General features: G+C 34.4%; 1 protein-coding gene across 1 annotated transcript; it reads left to right on the plus strand.

Annotated features, from left to right (window-relative positions):
* Window positions 1-523: 523 nt before the first annotated feature.
* Window positions 524-6,740, plus strand: cysltr2a (cysteinyl leukotriene receptor 2a). The gene is made up of 3 exons (XM_083564931.1): window positions 524-676; window positions 3,714-3,857; window positions 5,248-6,740. Exon 3 carries the CDS (start codon window positions 5,290-5,292, stop codon window positions 6,286-6,288), a length of 999 nt encoding a protein of 332 aa, XP_083421057.1. The 5' UTR covers window positions 524-676; window positions 3,714-3,857; window positions 5,248-5,289; the 3' UTR covers window positions 6,289-6,740.
* Window positions 6,741-14,915: the final 8,175 nt, after the last annotated feature.

Below are 14,915 nucleotides of genomic sequence, written 5' to 3' on the forward strand. Positions count from 1 at the left end.
AATCAATACCAATATAACTTAATCAATAGTGTATTCTAATAGTGTAAAAAAAAAAAAAGCAGAACTTTAGGTGACCTTCAGTGACATGACATTATCATGACTTCCGATTAGACAAAAAGAGACAACCATCTGCCTAATTGTAAAAAAACCACTGCACAAAACATTTTGTTATGATAGCTACATTCTAGCAGGCCGTATTTATATAAGTGTAATAGTAATTTATATCACATTAACATCATTGTCAAAATTTGCAATTTGATATTGTTACACTGCAAATGTTTCATTTCATCATCGTTCTACCTCTGAAGTTATAATGCCGCCCCTTTAACATTTTACCATATACTAGCTCCAAACACGTTTCTTTTCTTTCTGAAACATTCTGCAGGTTTCCTGTCTCACGTATCACACGTAATGGTTGCTGATGTCTCTTTTCTTGTAACGGTTTTGGTGCTGGTCTACATCCTGTTGCTCAGCATCCTCTTTGTTCTATGAAACACTTTTCTGGTTACATGTTACAAATACCAAATCAGTGATAAGTGGGTCTGAATTTCAAAATAAAGATGAATTTCACTCTATCTCATTGGAAGGGATTGGAGCGCTTTAACTTGACAAGGCATGTTTCAATGTTGCATCACAGTACTCAGGAAAGCTCTAAGCAACAGGATGTGGAAGATCAGTAAATCTATTTTTATTGTGGTCATTTTGAATTTTAGCTGATAATTTTTGTGACAGGAAACTCATTGCATAAGAAAAGACTGAATTGTCTGAATTGCTCAGAGCACATTAAACCCATATTAATGTTGCTGTTCAATTAGTCATAACTGTAAAGGAGTGTGTTTGTGAGCATCTCATATGACCAATAAAACAGTTGAAGTAGAAGATGGTCATATATGACACTCATGGGACAATGAAAAGCTTTGCTGATTGAACATATGGGCTTATGAGATGCTGTTGACAAATTTGACAAAAAAACAACACACACACACACACACACACACACACACACACACACACACACACACACACACACACACACACACACTGGCTGCACTGCTTCCAGTACGTGTATGTGGATTTTAGATTTTTTCCCCAATCGGATTTCAGCCTCTATGAGCTGTCATGTCAATCTAATCTGTCCAGAGCCTTCAAAGTCAGTACTGATGGCTTTTTTTTTTTTTTTTTAACCAAAGTCTCTATTATCAACGTGTCTGTTTCTTTAACCAATCAAATTTCATATTCGCCAGAATATCGTCAGCATTTTTCCGTCCTCTGATTAGTTGGTCAGAGGGCAACTGTTACAGCCAAGTTCGACTAGCAAAACACGTGTGTAGCACACTGCACACATTAATACATCTGAGTTTGACTTTTTTATGCCTACAGTGGCTGACGGAGGAAGAGAAATTGATTTGGTTTTGGACATTCTTAAAAATTCATTTTAAAGAAAAGCTAGACATCGTGAGAAGAGGTCTGCCAACCCTGAAATCCCCGAGGTCGGCCAATAGCCTCTGAGGAGCGGTGCAAATTATGAGCAGTGTTGTGCTCGTTACAAAAAAAAAAGTAACTAGTTACAGTTACTTGTTACTTCATTTAAAAAGTAACTCCGTTACTTTGTTGATTACTTACACCAAAAAGTAATGCGTTACTGTTAAAAATAACTTTTTAGTTAAGTTTTTATAGAACGTTCTTTAATGTTCCCATTAATGCCCTTTTATGCGTTATGGTCTGTACAAACACAAAACTGGCTTAAACACAGTTATTTTTATTAAAGTCAGACCAGAACAAACTGAATATATCACAAGGTTTTCTGAAATAAATAACAAAACAAGCTGAATAATATATTCACAATCAAAAACTAAAGTGGCTTCTGCATCATAAAAGCTGTTGTGTTGAGCTCTTAAAAATGTTCCTTTCACAGCTGAAGTATGAAAACTATCAACGATGTAGAACAGAACACCGGGTTAGCATCTAGCTTCTAGCTTCTAGCATGGAGTTTCTGGAGGAGCTTCAACAGATTGGAGTTGCTGTTTATCGCAGTAGATACGACCTTCGAACCAGAAAGACACAGCTTACATTTGACTAAAAAGTGTTTGTCTTTATACTCAACTAAAGTGAAATAATGAGCATAGTTGAGTATAACTATATACTCAACTATATGTTTGAGTTACTGCCCAACACTGATTATGTGTATGCATTTCTGGTGATCAGGTTGTATTTTATTTTAAATACATTTAAAATGTTTTTGTCATGTTATTAGACAAATATTAATTCTGAACTGCTCCAGATGATGTAGGCGGCACAGTTGCGGTTGTAGTGTAGATGTTTGGAGTTTGCTTTAACGGTATTCATCATCCATATGTGAAATGCCTCTCTCTCTAATGCCACACATTGTTATGTTGCGTTTTTGTATTGTATTGATGGTTTCTATAATTGCGACGTGATAGTGATGGTATTAAGAGTAGGATTAGGTCGGGTACATATATTAAACCAAGGTGTAATCTGCATATAACTATATTTGTTACAAATAAAAAATGCACCCTAGGCCTCACAGCTATATATATATATATATATATATATATATATATATATATATATATATATATATATATATATATATATATATATATATATATAGATATATATATATATATATATATATATATATATATATATATGTATATATATATATATATATATATATATATATATGTATATATATATATATATATATATATATATATATATATATATATATATATATATATATATATATATATATATATATATATATATATATATATATATATATATATATATATATATATATATATATATATATATATATATATATATATATATATATATAAAAGCAGACTACTCAAGATGCTTCCACCCATGTAAAGCATATTTTCATAGCGCTCACTTTGTGCACAGGGGCATTGTTATGCTAGAACACATTTGAGTCTCCTCCCACAGTGGGAAAATTAAGAAATTTCCCCACTGTGGGACGAATAAAGGTATATCTTATCTTATCTTATCTAGTTCAAGTGAAAGGAAAATTAATGTTACCACATCCTATAAAATTGTGTGCCTTCAACGTTGTGGTAACAATTTGGGGAACAACCACATTTGACCACATGTCTTAGGAACACCAAGAACTGCCCAATAATGAGCTGATAAAGCAAGGTGGTGGAAGCATTATGCAATGGAGGTGCCAATGCCAAGGTAAAGGAAGACTGGCTTGGAATTGAGGGAATATTGAAATTAGATTAGTAGAGAGAGATGGAATTCCTTTAAATATGATATTTTCCTAGAGTACACACAACCTCAGACTGGGATCATTCTGAGGTTCTGCAGTTTGCTGGGTGAACGCCTCTGTTTGACAATCTTTCTTTAGCTAAATACATGATTGTTGGAATGAACCATTATCTGGGCAATAAAGCTGAAGGCATAGTTAAAACTAATCCATGCTAGAAAACAGGAAATGTTAGACAAAGAGTAAATAGTATTATCTGTGGAATGAGGAACATTCACAATTTGAAAACAAAAAGTGAATGTTTAAAATAGATTTTTCTATTTACTCTGTTTTTCAGTAGTAGGTGTTTTGTGTCTTGGGTTTTCCCCTTCATTATTGCTCTGTGCGATTCCAGAAAAGGAGGTTTTTATTAGTTGGCACTGGGAAAAAGCATGCCGTAACAAAGACCATTTCTCTTCAGCCCGCCTCTTTTCTTTAGAATTGCGTAGCCTGTTCAGCTCTTATCTCTGTCTGGAGATGCAGTTCAAGATGCCTACATTTCCCTCTACATGACAGATCTCCAGTTTGGAGTTGAAGCTGACGGTAAATACAAATTAAAAAAAAGGTAAATAATCACTTTTATGTCACTAACTGCAATAGCTGGATTGTGTTCTGAATTATTTAGTTGCATTCTGTTTTTATTCGTAAGTCAATGGATACTACTTTACTGAGCATCTAAGAAATGGAGTATATGCTGAAATAGTACAGTTTAATATTAAATGTGTTTAGAGGTAAGCGTTGTAAATTTGTTGGAAGTCTTGTGATGTGTTTATTCTGATAGTGACTCGCTATTCTCAAATGATTTTACTTATTCAAATGATCTTTTCTTCTTTTTACACTGCTATTCATTTCGTTCTAATGAGTAACTAAATAAATGTTATTGAGTTTTAATTTTAAAGCAAATATATAACAACAAAAGTTGACTTTAATCTTGGCCCTAGTTAAGAGCATATAAACGAATAAAAAAAAACCCTGTAATTAATAAGTAACTGAAAAATAAACTGCATAATAAAAATAAAAAAATCTTGCCGAATGATAATATTTGTATATTCCTTGTAGCTGCTACTATAACTTATAAACCCTGCATGATTTTTTTATTCCAATTTAAAAATCAGTGCTCTCAAAGTACATTTTTCAACTAATTTCTGTTTAAAACATCTGCTATGTGTATGATTACAACATGTTGGTTTCCCGAGAAAAGCCTTTCTTTTCAAACTTATGAGTAATAGAATTCTAAACAGTTTGGAGAAGTTTACACAAAGAACATCTAAAATATGTTACCAACAATCCTAACAGTAAATAAAGAATTAAGAGCATGATTGCTTAGTGCTTAGTTTTCAATCCTAAAATGCATGTTACTCCTAAAATCATGTTGTCACATGCTTAACATGGTTACTGACAATAAGCGTGTAACAGTTAATGAGAGGGAAATCTTAGTATATAATACACTTTATATATTAGTATAAAATAAAATAATAAACAAACAGTATTTCTTATTATTGTTGGAGATTTTCTACCAGTCTGTGGTAGGTTTTGCAGGAAGTAATCAGTGTCAGAGATGTACAAACTGATCAGAAATGCTGCTCACTGGACATTTATGAGGTCCTTCCAACATCCACTATTTTTAACCATATGCACTGACAATTTATTAAAATGTCTGTTCTTGCATCAGTTTTTTATTTATATATACTTTATATTTGTTCACGTTTCATGTATAATGCAACTAAATTTTATACATTTACATTTTAACATGTATATTTGTGCTGCTGTAAAGTGTGAATTTCACTCTGGGATAAATAAAGTAATCTAATATTTTCTGGAATGGTCATCATTCCTAAAGTACGGTTCACAGTACAGATCAATGCTAACATGCTCATTTGCTTTATGTACTATTTATTGAAATATGTTCTGAAATGTTTCTGATTTCTTTACTTAATGTTCATGTTTCCCCTCAGGTCTTTTTTTGTCAAATCCTGGCCTCAAGTGGTGACTTGATCATGCATAACTGCACCATCAAGCTCTTCAAGGAGTCCTTATTTCCCACCTTCTACCTGCTCGTCTTTATTCTGGGCATCGTAGGGCATCTCGTCTCCATGTACGTCTTTTTCAATGTGTGGAGGAGGAGGAAGGGTCTGACTACAGTCAATTTGTTTATGGTTAATCTGCTGGTTTCGGATCTTATGCTGGTGTGTTCGTTGCCCTTCCGTGCTTCTTATTTCCTGTCAAACTCTTGTTGGAATTTTGGCAAGGTGGCCTGCAGACTCATATTCTATGTTTTCTACCTGAACATGTACACATCAATCTACTTCTTGGTTTCACTGAACATCATGCGCTATTTGGCGTTGATGCAGCCATACCGCTACAACCGCTTGCAGAAATGGTGTAACGGGCAACTTGTTTGTATTTTCATCTGGCTGTTTATGGGGCTGACCAATAGTCCTTTGCTGTTTTTGACCCAGAAAAATTCTACCAACAATGATGCTTTACAGTGCATGGAGCTAAGTAACAACAACCAAACTATCCAGACTTTAATCATGATCAACAACACAACTCTGACTTTGGGCTTTTTGCTGCCTTTAGCGATCGTCTTATGGTGCTCTGTGTTTGTAGCCTACAAATTGTGGAAGTATGGTCCATCCCAGCGCACGATCAACGTCTCAAGGAAAAAAGCCTTTGCTTTGGTCATCATCAGCCTTAGCTTCTTCATCATCTGCTTTTTGCCCTATCATGTAATGCGGACAATTTTTTTATACAAAGAACTGGATGTAAGCAACAACATCGCCGGCTCCTGTGAGGACGTCTCGCTAGTGCGTAAATTTGCAGTGGTGACACTTTGTATGTGCGTAGCCCACAGCTGCCTGGATCCCATCCTGTTCTTTTTTGTAGGAGAAAATTTCAGAACTTTTTTTGCAAAGCTACTAACTAGAAAGAAAATACTTATGGAAAGCAGAAACAGAAGCCAGCAGGGGGCAGAGTTGCAAATCCAGCAGAAATGAAACTGAAATAACCGGACTATAAGTTCAACTGACTCATTCTATTGTAATGTGGAAAAAATGCAGATCTGTCAATCAAAACTGCCTTTACAATGTTTTATTTTTTGCCCAATGCCTGTGTTTATTTGTACATAGTTCCTGTAAAATTTCCTGTGAAGTCATCATATATGATGGCAAGTTATCATGTCGCTCTAACAGCTCTAATGTTTGAGAAGCAGTTCCGAACATTACCCATACATTATTAATGTATAAAGCTTAGGTGGTAACTTTCAGTGTTCCTGCAATGATGTGAAAATATATAATGTTAAGACATAACAATGTTACATACTTAGCATACTTAAAGTAGTAAAAATATTCATCCTGGAAACGTTTGAAATGTTTGAACCTGAAAATGTTTACCTTTTGTACAGAAAGGCTTGAAAAAAAGATATAAATGAACACGGTTAATTTTTTTTTGCATACAGTATACATATTTAAACATAAAATTAGTAAACCCACAAGCCTTGAAAAAAAAGTAATTTTATCCAATCTGGTTGGGAAATGAATTGGACAGTAACGAAGTAAATGTAATTTGTTACTGTACTAAAGTAGCTTGTACTTTACTCAAGTATTTACTCAAGTCTTTTACTTTCACTTCACTACATTTCAAAGTGATATATCTTTTATTCAACTACATTCCACAAAATCAGTCGTTCCTTTTTATTTTTGAGTTAGGATCGATCGAGGCCCGGGTTACCAACGACCACCACAGGAATCGTTAGCCAACAGGGTACCGGTGGAAATAGGGCTACTGTTGGCCGAAGGAGGAGAAGAAGAGGAGCAAGACGTCTACTATTGGATGGTGGTCTGTAGGATGGCTTTGGCTCGGTGGTGCTAAAGAGGTGCTGAATGATTGGGCAACTACTGCAGAAGTGATAAGGGAGACAGCTAGAAAGGTATTTGGTGTAACATCTGGAAGTAGAAAGGAAGACAAAGCGGCATGGTGGAGGAATGAGGAAGTGCGAGAAAGCACAAGGAGAAAGAGGTTGGCAAAACAGGATTGGGATCAAAAGAGAGATGAGAAAAGTAGGCAGGAGTACAAGGAGATGCGGCAGCAGGTAAAGAGTGATGTGGCAAAAGCAAATAAAAAAAACGCATATGATATTATTATAAATATTGTATGTTTGTGAATTTAGAGAAAGCGTATGACAGGGTGCCGAGAGAGGAGTTATGATATTGTATGAGGAAGTCTGGTGTGTCAGAGAAGTATGTGAGGGTGGTGCAGGACATGTATAAGGACAGTGTGATAGCAGTGAAGTATGCAGTAGAAATGACAGACTGGCTAAAGGTGTAGGTTGGACAGCATTAAGGATCAGCTCTGAGCCCTTTCCTGTTTGCAGTGGTGATGGACAGTTTAACGGATGAGGTCAGACACGAGTCTCTATAGACTATGATGTTTGCGGATGATATTGTTATTTGTAGTGAGAGTAGGGAGCAGGTTGAGAAGAGCCTGGAGAGGTGGAGGAACGTGCTTGAGAGAAGGGGAATGAAAGTCAGTAGGAGTAAGACAGGGTGTGTGAATGAGAGGGAGGGCAGTGGAGTGGTGCGGTTGCAGGGGAAGAGGTGGAGAAGGTGGAGGAGGTCAGGTACCTGGGGTCAACAGTGTAAAGTAATGCAGAGTGTGTTAGAGAAGTGAAAGGCAGTGCAGGCAGGGTGGAGTGGGTGGAGGAGAGTGGCAGGAGTGATTTGTGATTGATGAGTATCTGCAAGAGTGAAAGGGAAAGTTTATAGGACTGTGGTGAGACCTGCGATGATGTATGGTTTAGAGACAGTGGCATTGAATAAAAGACAAGAGGCGGAGCTGTAGGGTAGCAGAGCTGAAGATGCTGAGATTTTCATTGGGGGTGACGACGATGGACAGGATTAAAAATGAGTTTATTAGAGGGACAGCGCATGTAGAACATTTTGGCAACAAGGTCAAGGAGTCGCGATTTAGATGGTTTGGACATGCGCAGAGGAGGTACATGGGGTATAATGGTAAGAATGCTGAAGATTAAATCTCCAGGGGGGAGGAAAAGAGGAAGACTAAGGAGAAGGTCCATGGATGTGGTGAGGGAAGAAATGCAGGTAGTTGGTTGGAAAGAGGCAGATGTAGAGGACAATGTAGTATGGAAACGGGTAATGCGCTGTGGGGTCCCCTAACAGGAGCAGCTGAAAGAAGAAGAAGGAAAAAGGATGACAAAAAAGGTCTAAACCCTCAGGAGTGCAATTCAGAAAAAAGAGGAAAGGGGGAAACGTGCAAAAGATAAAGGTGTGTGTATGCAGCTCTATCACTCATCTCGTTATGCGGTAGCTGAAGCAGAGAGAAGCTTTTCAAAGATGTAACTTATCAATGGGTGAGACTTTGGGTCATGGTGTGGTTCACCCAGGACGTCATTTAAACTAGAACCGCCATTGCCAGAAATAAATGATGGAAGAAACTCCGGACTCTAACTTGCCACAGCACAACTTTTTTTTTTTAAGTAATTGAAAAGAAGGTTTTGGGCATGATATCAAGATAATTTATTAATTATAAACATGATTTGTATACTTCGTCCACTACTGCATTTCTGTAGTCTCTGAAATCAATCAAACAAACAAAACAACATATACTGTTTTTTTTTTATATGTGAATATATTGATTCCAAACCCAATGAAAGTTCTGAAATGTAATACTGCAGCTTCTGGGGGACTGCAGGACAATAATGCAGGACTTCATGCACATTTTGTTACTTTGAAGACACAGTTGTCTTTAAGAATGTGTGAAATGTAGCCAAGCACAACGGTGTATATTAAAATATATAATATTAGTGGATCGAATTCTTAAAAATTCAAGCAGTGGCAAGCATTTCCTTTTACATTTAGCTTTTGTAGAGCTGATGCTCTTATAGAATAATTGCAAACAGCTGATGCCACAGCGGTTTAAAGAACATGGAGAATATACTATACTATAATATACTATAACCTAAAGACTACAGCTGACTTTACACTATACAAATTTCAGTATGACTTTGGGTTAAGATCAATGGACATAAACTCCACGACTGCCATTTTAATGCCATTCTTAACAAAGCCTTCGAAATGCGAAATGTGAAAAATTGCATTGTTAAAATTTCACAGTGATCTGTTACATATTTTACCTAAAAGTCACTAATAGTTACAAATGTTATTCTAATTTAATGGTAAGACTACACACTAATTGACCTTAGATTATATATATATATATATATATATATATATATATATATATATATATATATATATATATATATATATATATATATATATATATATATATATATATATATATATTGGTTTTACAGATTCTGCTTTCTGGAGTATCTACATCACAAGATGGGTGATGTAGTGATTAATGACATCAATGTATTATTGACATTAATAATATTAATGTAGTGATTAATGAGATGATTAATGACAGAAGAAGAAAATAATTGCTCGTAAAGTTTTAAAATCAGTATATGAAAGAATTATATATTTTTTCATTCAGTACGACGTACAAATGTAAAGATCTGATGACATCTTAACTTTTGCTTGCTATCTAGTTGGTAACCAAAATGAGGACCCAAGTATGTTTCTTAATAAGGATTGGCAGTATGATAATTCAAGATAGTGTTATAGACACAAAAGCCCTATTAAATATTCTTTAAATCAGTACTGATTTTTAATAAATGTGCCCACTGTGGGACGAATAAAAGGTATATCTTATCTTATTTTGGTATATGATTCCATACTTATATAAAACTTTCTTTCTGCTTCTCCCATTAGGGGTCGCCACAGCGGATTATCCGCATGTTCGATTTGGCACATGTTTATATTCTAGATGCCCTTCTTAACGCAACCCTCCCCATTTATCCGGGCTTGGGACCAGCACTAAGGCTTGTGCAACCCTAATGGCTGGGGTTGGTTCCCTGACCGTGGATCGAACCCGGGCCGCAGCGGTGAGACCGCCGCATTCTAACCACTAGACCACTTATATACTCATACTCAAAACCAGTGTCATGCAATTACAGCAATCTGGACATATTTCATATGTAGTGGTTTATTTTCACAATCACTAAAATGTGTGTTTTCTAACTCATCTGAGACAATTTCAACCAGACAGACACATTTTCATACTGCTGTCCATTCTGCATCACAGGAAAGTAATATGCAGAATGATAAAGACAACTGTAGATCATGTTAAACCACAGCAGCTGCAGAAAGATATAAAATCAAGTCGTTCGTCAGATCGTGATTAATAGAATCAGTGATGCAAGAACGGTTCATTGCTAATTATACAGATCCAAAAACACTATATTTTATCTCAATTGGCATATGCTATACTAATTTTATTCTGGATAAAGCTTAGGTACAATCTTCCCATATGTGTACTCATTTAGAACAAAATATTATCCATGAAATCCCTACTTTGAATGTTGTGTATAGTTCTGAGCAAAAAGAGCTGAAGATGGAAGCTCAGAGTAGCACTGATGAAGCATGTCTTAATCTCAGAGAAGGAGCTGGTCGACATTCTCTAATTATAAAAATATAGAGGTTAGGTTGTTTACTTTCTAAGAAAAAGGGTGTGAGCCAGTTAAAAGTTGCTAGGTTTGAAAGTGGCTCATTTTTATTTTATTCTAAGGTAAGATGTAGCATTCCTTGACAGCACTACTTTTAGAAAACTTATTCATCAAATTAGTTATTCATCAAAACTAGAGGTGGCAAAAGAACACAAATCCTTCACTTGAAGTGTTTTAAAATACTCTGGTAAAAGTTCAAGTACTGACTATATATATATATATATATATATATATATATATATATATATATATATATATATATATATATATATATATATATATATATATATATATATATATATATATTTTTTTTAAACTCAAGATAAAGTAAAGAAGTTTGGGCTCTGACATGTACTTAAGTAAAAAGTAGCCATTACTATTACCTGTTTTAGTGTCACGCTGGTATCTGGACCTCACATCATATTACTATTAGGGCTGTCAATCGATTAAAACATTTAATCGCGATTAATTACAGGATGGTCACAGGATAACTAACGATTAATCACAACTTAATTGCACATTTTTATCTGTTTTAAATGTACCTTAAATGAATAATTTTTAAGTTTTTAATACTCTAGTCAACATGGGCATGGACAAATGTGGATGCTTTGTGCAAATGTTTGTTTATTATTAGTGAAACCAAACTCAATATAGAGCATGAAGACGAAATATTCTTGTAAATGTTTTGAAGTGAGTATGTTTTTTTAAGTTACGTAAATCATCAGGACACCAAACAGAACCTTTGCTATGTTTCCACACGGGCGGGTAATGAGGTGATACCGGAGAAACTGTACCTCTTCTAACTTTCATACGGAATTACATAATCATAGAATAATTGTTTTCAATCTGAAATGGTTTAATTAAAAGTGGACATTTTGAGTATTATATTCATATATTTAGTATGTGTGTGAGGCAAGTATTCACTGAGATTCGGGTTGTTTTATTTATGTGTGTCTGTCAAGAGAGATAACAGACACGGCAAAGAGCGCCCCCTGTCTTTTTTCTTTATTTTACAAAACGCCGGCGCGTTTGTCGACCCCCAGAGGGTAAATTGTGTGCATCATGGCGGATTTTGGTACTAATTTGATACTTGGCACATCAGTAAAACATATGTTTACTGATTAAAAAGAATTTTTTGGTAGAGGTAATTTTTATATATCTGAGTAAAGAAAGGATGGATTTTTAATAAAAATTGCTCAAACGTTGCGCAAAATGCGTGCTGCAATAATCGCAGGTTAATAAAATGAATTCCGTTAAAATTATTTTGCGTTAACGCGTTAATTTTGACAGCCCTAATTAATATATCAATACAAAACGAATTTTCCTTTTTGTTACCTAATGAATGTATCCAGGCTGAACATCCACCATATAGAACACAAGCAGAGCAAATATAATGATGATCAGGTGAACAGAAATGTCTCTGTTCTCAATCATGTTTACATCACTGACTCCCTCTATCTCATCGACGTTAACCCCATATTTCTGGTTGCCTTCTGCCTGCTCATTGTTAGCCTCGTAAACTAGCCTACAGCTGTTGTGTTTGATAACCAGAAAATTATACACCAGTGATAGATTAAAAAAAGCCTGCAATGACAGGAAACAGGTTGACGGGCTGAAAACGGCACACAATAATAAGAAAAAAATTGACATTTCACCAAATAGATTCAAACTAAAGCCTGTTTTGAAAATGTAATGTAAGAAGTAGAAAGTACAGATATTTGTGTCAAAACTGTAATGAGTGAAAGTAAAAAGTGGCCAGAAAAATAAATAGTAAACTACTGATACCAGAAAAATCTACTTAAGTACAGTAACAAAGCATTTGTACTTCATTACTGCCCACTGTCTCACTGCAAACCACAACTGCCAACTGACTTTGTTATGTTTCATACATATTTTTGTATATATTTTTGTATATATTTGCAGTGTTTAACACACACAATTCTTTGTCAGACCTCTAAATACCATTGCACTCAGTACTATTGCACCTTACTTGCACACTACATATCTTTTTTTGCACACCAAACATATACATTCTCCTTATCCTTCGTCTTCCATAATTATTATTATTTTATTTATTTTAAGAATACCTCATGCTAATATATCATATATGTAAATAATCATCTAATTCATTTAATATATATATATATATATATATATATATATATATATATATATATATATATATATATATATATATATATATATATACACTTGCATATAAATACAGAGACTTCTGCACACACTTGTAAATAATGCAAACTTTCTTATGCCTCATTATTTTCAATCAATATTTTGCTGTAGTTTGCCTGGAGCCTCAATTAAGAATTTTATTGTATAAACTGTCACTAACATCTGTACATATGACAAATAAAGCTTAAAACTTGATACTAGAAACTAGAGAGCTGCACTCCCTCGGGACTCCACGAGTAAAAAAGATTGGGTGGGTGAATGCGGGTGCGGGAGGTAAAATACTCATGTGTGTGGATTGCTAAAGAATAAACTCCCGGGACCCCCGCAAAACACTTAAAAAAAAAAAATAAATAAATAAATAAATAAATATATATATATATATATATATATATATATATATATATATATATATATATATATATATATATATATATATAAAATAATAAATTACTAAAAACTAATAAACTGTAATGTATCTACTGCACAAAAGCAACAATGAAAACTAAAATAAACTAAAACGATTTCCAGGCCCAATGTCGGAAGCGAACTCTCGCGTGGTTCATGTTCATCTACTTCTCACCTTTGATCAAAACAGCGTGTAAATGTTGTATGGATTCTTGCAAAGTCTCATGTTTTTTTTTTACAGAGCCTGGTTAACAATGGTGTGGCTAAAAAACTCTCTGAATGAAGATTCTAAATATAATATGATGAATTCCTTAAGTGAAATGCTTTAATCAGGTTTTTAATGAAGTAGCAGCAGCAGTAGTAGTAGTAATAGTAGTCAGTGCATTTATCAATGTCATATGAAAAGACAGTAAATAGTGCTGTGATATACTAATTTGAATATTGAAATATACAATATATTATCTTTGGGAAAATTTTTAATCTTTGGGACTATTTAAGCGAGCATAAGAGATTTACTCCATTTAGCTCCACTGACCACAGCAAACAGGTGAGTAAACATTGGTCATTCTCTTTTTACAATAACACACTTATTTCTAAAGTCATAACATTAGAATTATTTTTGCTTTTTTTACTTTGTGTTTCTTTTAAGCCTAATTAGGATCCTAATCAGCTCATACAGAGGTAGAGGTCGCTCACAGAATAATTTGGAGTACATGGGATTTTCTCTGATAACAAATTTATGATCAGTGAAACATTTCTATATTAACTTTGAAAATGTAGACATATTATTCATCCCTCTTGGTGAAGTTGTAGTGAGACAAATTTCCTTTGAAGAATTTAGATCATCCTGGTGAACTCCACTGATTCCAGCTTTTGTGAATTTCACTGGTAGATTCAAGTACATTATGTTTTCGTAAGAGCGAAGGTTTCTGCTCAGAGCTGCAGTCGAGGTCAGATTCCTAATCTTTCACAGTTTTACACATTTTTACCAGTATAAATTTTTCGTAAAATAATTGCTTTAAATTTTAAATATTGTAAATCAAATAAATTATATAGTCTTTGTTTGATTTTTTTTAGCAATTATGTATTTGTCTATACAGTTAGCTGTCACTATCATCTTCAATAAATGTTAGGTATTTTTTTCCACCTGATTTCTAATGAGGAGAGGCTAAGAATTAAACCGGACAGACAGATGGACAGACGGTCTGACGGACGGACGGACAGACAGACAGACAGACAGACAGACAGACAGACAGACAGACAGACAGACAGACAGACAGACAGACAGACAGATAGATAGATAGATAGATAGATAGATAGATAGATAGATAGATAGATAGATAGATAGATCTTTAAATGTTTTTGAAAATTCCATTCCTACATCATTTCCTACATCATTTCCTACATCCATTCCTAAACTACATCAGTACCTGACTT

This window comes from Silurus aristotelis (assembly GCF_946808225.1).
Source record: "Silurus aristotelis genome assembly, chromosome: 16".
Classification (NCBI taxonomy): domain Eukaryota; kingdom Metazoa; phylum Chordata; class Actinopteri; order Siluriformes; family Siluridae; genus Silurus; species Silurus aristotelis.